This window comes from Hemiscyllium ocellatum, chromosome 15, assembly GCF_020745735.1.
Source record: "Hemiscyllium ocellatum isolate sHemOce1 chromosome 15, sHemOce1.pat.X.cur, whole genome shotgun sequence".
Lineage (NCBI taxonomy): Eukaryota > Metazoa > Chordata > Chondrichthyes > Orectolobiformes > Hemiscylliidae > Hemiscyllium > Hemiscyllium ocellatum.
The window spans coordinates 6,197,929-6,206,174 of NC_083415.1; the positions used below are offsets into that span (position 1 = coordinate 6,197,929).

Genomic DNA, 8,246 nt, shown 5'->3' on the forward strand with positions numbered 1-8,246 from the left:
AAAGGATCCACAGCCTTAGATTAGATTACTTACAGTGTGGAAACAAGCCCTTTGGCCCAACAAGTCCATCCATACTAACCTGCCGAAGCGCAACCCACCCAGATCCATTCCCCTACATTTACCCGTGCACCTAACACAATGGGCAATTCACCTAACCTGCACATTTTTGGACTGTGGGAGGAAATCAGAGCACCAGGAGGAAACCCACACAGTCACCTGAGGCGGGAATTGAACCCGGGTCTCTGGTGCTGTGAGGCAGCAGTGCTAACCACTGTGCCACCCATATCTTCTGACCTAAGGAGACTATCGCCAACCTGTCACAATTTTCTTCATCACTAATATTCTAGAGTCCTGACAAAATCCTTTGTCAATCCCCTCTGTTCCCTTGTCTGTCACAAGAACACATCCTTTCGGTAATTTGATTACCAAAACTGTAGACTGTCCTCCAACTGCCACCTCAGTTATCAGATTTTTAGACAATAATCTCAGAAAATGTGGACAATACTAAACAGGACTGACAATTCTGGTGGAGAGAGAAACACAGTTAAAATTTAAAACACCGTTAAAATGTAGCAAAATGACTTGATGTGATCCCTGATTGAAAAACTTTGATACAACATCAAATTTTATGACAATATTTTAAAATGGAGATGGCACTGAGACAACTAGAAGGTGTATCTAACTCTCCACTTGTCTCACCAAACCTATCACTCGTTCATCACCTCTGCTTCCACAACTTTCACAGGGTGAGTGTTCCAGGCCATTTCCAGTACCTGGAAACATCCAGCTACATCTCTCACCCACAACTTTCAGATCTTCCCCCCAGCCCTGGACTGTCAGCTCATGGGAGCAGCTCTTCTCCACCTCTTTACTCTAAACATGCTTTCATCATCCAGCCACTAGGGAGCAGCCTCAGGTTCTCAAGTTTGCACTTGTCAGTAAAATCAATCATCTCATATTAATTCACTCTCTCTCGAAGATGCTGAAGAGCTTCATATTTCTTCTCTCTGTCAAGTTACTATCTTAAACCAACATTTCACGTTTTTAACTATTGACGATGTCTGTATTGTTATCCTTTTCTGTGAACACAGACACACAGTCTTCATTAGGAATAATCACAGTCAGTCAGGCAGCATCTGTGGAGAGAGAGCAAACTGATGTTTCAGGATGCTGTCTGACCCCTTGGCTCACCATTGCTACCTAGACTCATTGTTGTGCATTGACTCTTGGTTCAACAACACATGGATGTCACCTTTCTATATCCTTGTGTGTGCAAATCCCTGCATGGCCTCACCCCATCCATCTCCCTTGAATCTGTTCCTTCCTGTCATCAGTCAGCTATTATAAGTTTGTTCATGGCAATCATTTGATGTGACTGCTACTGTGGGATATGTAGTGTCTCCTCATGAACTCCTCATGCACTTCACATTAGAACATTCGACCATGACAGAACCACAGTGATGAAGACTCTCAGTATCGAAAAGGAGGGTATAATTTCTTCCCAATTTATAATATGTACACCAGTCAGTGTATTATCTGCTAACATCGAAGTGATGTCCTGTGAAACCAAATCCAGTTCATTGTGGAGTTGAAATGCCCATCAGCCATGATTGAATGGCAGAGTGGACTCGATGGGCCGAATGGCCTTTCTTCCACTCCTATGTCTTATGGTCTTATTATTCAAATATAAAAGGCTTTGTGTCTTCCAAGTGAAGGACGTTGGTCTAAGAAATCACTGTTAAAACTGTCAGGTCAGACTTCCCACAGCTGCTCCAGCAAAGTTCGGTACCTGTGGGAATGGCCTCAAACAGGACTTTGGGTTTATGTTACAATACAAGTGACCCTACTGCAGGATATACACACACACACACTCACACTCACAGACACACACACACACAGACCCTCCCTCATACACAAGCTCTCATGTGCACACACATCCACCCTCCACACTCACACCGACACACACACACACCCTCTTACACATACCCCATCACACACACACTTAACCAATCTTACACATGTACACGTATATACACGCACACTCTATCACATGCAGTCACCCACACACTCACATGCGCATTCAGTCTGTTGCTCCTACACGTGTAAATATATAAGCTTATGGAGTGAATTTGTTTTGAATTACATTTTATTTTGCTCAAAAACTGCATGAATCCATGTAAAACTCTGTAAAAATATCCAGAGGGTTTGTCAGCCTGACATAACATTGGGACACAGACAGACTTCACACCTATTGTTTAAAAAGCTGAGCTTTTTAAAAGAAGTTCTGCAGTTTAAATATTAAAAACAGGAACCAGCATATCTCATTTTAAAAGATGAAGGTTTTAATCTAAAATTGTTTACTGTATCATACCTCCAAGATGCTGGATGCCTTTGGCTATAAATTCTGTGAGCGTGATCTTAGTCTCCACAACCACCTGATGAAGGAGGGATGCTCTGAAAGTTAGACCTTCAAATAAACCTGTTGGATGTTGGTTTGTTCGCTGGAAGGCTCGTTTTCAGACGTTTCATCACCATACTAGGTAACATCTTCAGTGAGCCTCCAGATGAAGCACTGGCGATGTAGCCCTCTTTCTACTTATAAGTTTGAGTTTCTTAGAGTTGGTGACGTCATTTCCTGGAGGCTCACTGAAGATGTTTCCTAGTATGGGGATGAAACATCTGAAAACAAACCTTTCAGCTCAGTGAGCAAATGTACATCCAGAACCTCAACCTGAGCTACAAATCTTCTCAAAACTCACTAAAACCTGTTGGATTATAACCTTGTGTTGTGTGATTTTTAACTTTGCCTACCCCAGTCCAACATCGGCACCTCCAAGTCATGGCAACCAAAATACAGGTGGACATGTGATGTTTTGTCATTTGACAGGGAATTGGTGCAAGAAAATGCGGGAGTTTTGCTGTGATTTTAGGGGCCTTTGGGTGGGAAAGAAGGTCACGACAAATGAACTCAAAAAGGATGTATATGGCACTTTACATATATACTGAGTGAGGAAAATCAGACACACAACACATACACACACACAAACCCACAAACACAAAGATATGTCAGAAAGTAAATGGTGAAGAAGATAAAAAGTGTTTACAATTGAAATGATATAGATTCACTAAGTGTGGGGGCCATTATTCATGAGACTTGCTTTGAATTGCACAATTTTATTAATTGATTCCAAACTTCACAGGACAAACAAGGAAAAGGAATTCACAATGAATGATAAGTCACTGGTAAACACTGAAGATTAGTGGGATGTTGGTGTGCAAGTACACTAAAACCTTATGGTAATCAGGACTGATAAATAAAGTGATTAACAAAGCCTGTGAGTAACTTGCCTGTGGTTATACAGTCATAGAGTCACAGAGTCATAGCAATGTACAGCACAGAAACAGACCCTTCGGTCCAACCCGTCCATGCCAACCAGTTATCCCAATCCAATCCAGTCCCACCTGCCAGCACCTGGCCCATATCCCTCCAAACCCTTCCTATTCATATCCCCATCCAGATGCCTTTTAAATGTTGCAATTGTATCAGCCTCCACCACTTCCTCTGGCAGCTCATTCCATACACGTACCACCCTCTGTGTGAAAAAGTTGTCCCTTAGGTCTCTTTTATATCTATTATATAGTGGGTGGCATGGTGGCACAGTGGTTAGCACTGCTGCCTCACAGCGCCTGAGACCCGGGTTCAATTCCCAACTCAGGTGACTGACTGTGTGGAGTTTGCACATTCTCCCCATGTCTGTGTGGGTTTCCTCCCACAGTCCAAAAATGTGCAGGTCAGGTGAATTGGCCATGCTAAAATTGCCTGTAGTGTTAGGTAAGCGGTAAATGTAGGGGTATGGGTGGGTTGCGCTTTGGCGGGTCAGTGTGGACTTGTTGGGCTGAAGGGCCTGTTTCCACACTGTAAGTAATCTAATTATTTTCCCTCTCACCCTAAACCTATGCCCTCTAGTTCTGGACTCCCGATCCCAGGAAAAAGACTTTGTCTTTTATCTTATCCATGCCCCTCATGGTTTTATAAAACTCTATAAGGTCACCCCTCAGCCTCCGATGCTCCAGGGAAAACAGCCCCAGCCTGTTCAGCCTCTCCCGATAGCTCAAATCCTCTAACCCTGGCAACATCCTTGTAAATCTTTCCTGAGCCCTTTCAAGTTTCACAACATCTTTCCGATAGGAAGGAAACCAGAATTGCACGCAATATTCCAACAGTGGCCTAACCAATGTCCTGTACAGCCGCAACATGACCTCCCAACTGCTGTACTCAATACTCTGACCAATAAAGGAAAGCATACCAAACGCCTTCTTCACTATCCTATCTACGGGCGACTCCACTTTCAAGGAGCTATGAACCTGCACTTCAAGGTCTCTTTGTTCAGCAACACTCCCTAGGACCTTACCATAAAGTGTATAAGTCCTGCTATGATTTGCTTTCCCAAAATGCAGCACCTCACATTTATCTAAATTAAACTCCACCTGCTACTTCTCAGCCCATTGGCCCATCTGGTCCAGATCCTGTTGTAATCTGAGGTAACCCTCTTTGCTGTCCACTACACCTCCTATTTTGGTGTCATCTGCAAACTTATTAACTGTACCTCTTATGCTCTCATCCAAATCATTTATGTAAATGACAAAAAAATAGAGGATTCAGCACCAATCCTTGTGGCACTCCACAGATGCTGAGACACAGAGTTTAAAAGCAGGGAAGTTATACTGAATCTGAATGAAACATTATTGTTTACAGATCAGTAATCCATGTTATAGGAGGGATGTGATAGCAACAGAGAGAATGGAGTGTAAATTTTCCAGGACGTCACCTGATTTGGAGAGCTTCAGTTATAAAGGGAGATTCCTTCGAGCAGACAAGGTTAAGAGAGGACATGATTGAAATTATTAGGGGCATAGATAGGGTAATCAGGAAGAAACGTTTCCCCTTGTTGGGGTATGCAGTATCAGTGACAGGGGCATTGATTTAAACCGAAGGAATTAGAACAGATGTTTTTTAAAATACTTTTTCTCCTGAAGGTGGTGGTAATCTAGACTGTAAGGAGGATAGAGGCAGAAACAGTCAAATTTAAATTGTATTTAGAGATGTGCTTGTGATACCAAGGCATACATGGCTGTAGGCAAAGTGCCAGAAGATGGAAGTAGAATAGATTTACAGTTACTTTTGATAGGCATAGATGTAATCAGCCAAAGGACCTTTTTCCCATGTTGTAGATCTTTCTGATTATGACACCCCCAGCCCACGGGGTTAACCAGGTCATTAGCCCGGAGCTCGCTAACCTAGTAACAAACCCATTAGACCACCATCTCCTGCCTGAGGCAGCTTCTTTAAGGGATCAAAGGGCACTCTGATAGCTCAGCCTCTTGCAGGGATTTCCAGTACAGACGCAGCTGAGATGGACTCACCCTGTGCGAGGTGACAAGTGAATGATAGCGGCAAACCGAGAAGGGCACATGACGGGTGAAAAAGACCCGCCGGCTGCTCACCGGGACAGGGGAGACTGCCAACCTGGTCAAGCAGAGGCCCACATAAACATCTTCAAGTTTGAGGAGAGGAATGGATCTGGACACGGCCCAGATCTTCCCAGCCATGTCGCCGGAGAGGACGTAGCCCGTTCCCGAACAGTAGCGGGGATAGAGGGCGGGGGCAAACTCCTCCTCGCTGACATACCATTTGTGGGCCTTGCTCCTGATGGGCCGAATGTCCCTCATGAGCTGACCGCTGAAGAAACCCGTGGTGTTCTTGCTGCTCAGCAGCTGGCTCAGGTAGAAGACATTGACAAACATGTCCGAGTCTGTCTTCATGACGAAACGGGCTGAAGGACAAAATCGATGGACCCATTCCAAACCCAGCAACACCTTCTCCGTTAAATTGTAATAGGTGTCAATGAAGTCCCCCTGGAGAATATCCCGGTGGGACCGGCTCTCCTGCTGGATCTGTCTCTGGTACATGCCCCCGTGTCCGAGCAGGAAGAATGTGCTGATGCGCCCGGTCTGGAGGTGCCTCTCTGTCCCCCACGTCTCCCGGATTGCGGCTCGCTCCAACATCTCCTCCGGCCTGGTCGTCACCAGAAGCACGAGGAAGGGAGGCTCCCTATCACACTCCGAGTCCGGCCTCACCAGGAAGACGCGTCTGGGCACCGGAGAGGCTCCCAGCTCCTTGCGACTGTGCTGCGGTGGGGAGGACAGCCACTGGGAGAGCAGGAGGAACAGGCTCAGAACCAGCACAAGGCGGTAGCACAGGAAATGGATTTTCCTGGGAAACATCTGGGGAGTGGGGGGGGGGGGGGAGAGAGGATGTGATTAATTATGAGGACAATGGATAAAGGATCACATTCACTGGGCACACCTCCCTCAGACTTTTGGAAACGTCACTTCCACAAAAGATGGTGACATTGGGTGGCATGGTGGCTCAGTGGTTAGCACTGCTGCCTCACAGCACCAGGGACCCGGGTTCAATTCCAGCCTCGGGCGACTGTCTGTCTGGAGTTTGCACATTCTCCCCGTGTCTGTGCGGGTTTCCTCCGGGTGCTCCGTTTTCCTCCCACAGTCCAAACCTATACAGGCCAGGTGAATTGGCCATGCTAAATTGCCGTAGTGTTAGGGGCCTTAGTCAGAGGGAAATGAGTCTGGGTGGATTACTCCTTGGAGGGTCGACATGGACTTGTTGGGCCGAAGGGCCTGTTTCCACACTGTAGGGAATCTAATTTTAAAAATGGTAACCTTCTGATTCCTGCAAAATTGTAGGTTTTGCAAATCCCTGTTAAATCAAGGAGTCGAACAGGGATTCAAACCTCAACACTGAAAATCCTTACGCGTCCCTTACACGTCCCCTCAAAATTTGGCCCACCTCACAACCCCTCCTCCCACCTTTAATCTGGCCTCACCCTCAGTTTTCAGGGCTCTTTGTCCCTTCCCTGCTGATGATGACAATGTTAACTCCTGGAGCATTGGAGACCGCTGAGCTTGACTGGTGACCTGGTTCCTGGACAGCGTGCTCAGAAAGGTTGCGGTGGAACAGCCCTCTTGGAGTTACAGTGCACCTTTGTCTGCAGCAGATCTCAGGCCACAGGAGATACACCTTGTCCAGAGATGGCAATGCACTGAGATGCAGTTCGGAGCTTGCTGCAAGTCACACCCTGTCTCACATTTCACTCCAAATTACAATATACCTCCAGATGTCATCAGCAGTACAGAATGTTTGAAATTCTGCTTTCAGTCTTTCACAGGACTGCGAGAGATCACAATCCCTGTGGCCTCTGCAATCTCTGGGAACATTCCCAGCACCAGGATATCCTGCTTCTCTCTCCTTTTCACACTGACGGATCATCGATCAGGTCAGACTCCTCCTCCATATGTCAGGGAGAGCAAAGTCAGAGAGACACAGAGAGAGAGAGAGAGCTGGGCAGCAGGAACAATGCCCTGGCAATCCTGTGATCACTGCGGTGTAACTGATGGCTCTGCTGTGTTGCTCTTGGTGGTGACAACTTGTTCCATTTCGTGAGGTGATGGATGGCTGGAAACAGACTGAGGGAAAGCCAAAAAGATGGACAGACAGACAAGGAGAGACAGAAAGAGGCAGATACAGACAGAAAAAAGGAGATAACAGGAAAGAAAGAGACAGAGACTGACAGACAAAGTGAGCAACAGGCAGCGGGAAGGATGGAGAGGAGAGACAGAGAATGAGAGAAACACAGAGAGAGAGACAGAGATGGAAAGATGTATGCAGAGAGAGAGAGAGTTAAAAGTCACACAACACCAGGTTATAGTCCAACAGGTTTATTTAGAAGCACTAGCTTTCAGAGCGCTGCTCCTTCATCAGGTAGTTGTGGAGCAGGACCATAATATACAGGCTTAGAACAAAAGATCAGTGTTGTGCATGCAACTGATACAATATTTTGAACAAACCCTAGATTGCTGTTAAATTTTTCATCTTTTAGAATAGGTTGCAGGTTTCAGTTCAGTACTATATAATTCCTAGAACTTCTCTCAAATCACATTCTAGAAATAACTTAACGTTTTATAAGAAAAGGTGACATCACAGCTCAGATAATGCATTAAAGGTGTACGGTTAGAATCTGGCTGTTTCCTAATCTTGAATCAGGCTGGGTCAGTTTCCAAAGTAGGGATTTGTAACATGTTACATGGATTGATTGCCTACAGATTGTGTGCTTTTTGAACAAAATAGAATGTATCTGCAAATATAATTCTGCAAATGCAAATTCTCA

The 8,246-nt window shown here is 45.5% G+C and overlaps 1 protein-coding gene across 1 annotated transcript; it reads right to left on the minus strand.

Annotated features, from left to right (window-relative positions):
- Positions 1 to 5,346: 5,346 nt before the first annotated feature.
- On the minus strand, positions 5,347 to 6,285 carry LOC132822637 (beta-1,3-galactosyltransferase 5-like). Its single transcript, XM_060835884.1, has one exon. The coding sequence runs from the start codon at positions 6,283 to 6,285 to the stop codon at positions 5,347 to 5,349; it is 939 nt and encodes a 312-aa protein (XP_060691867.1).
- Positions 6,286 to 8,246: the final 1,961 nt, after the last annotated feature.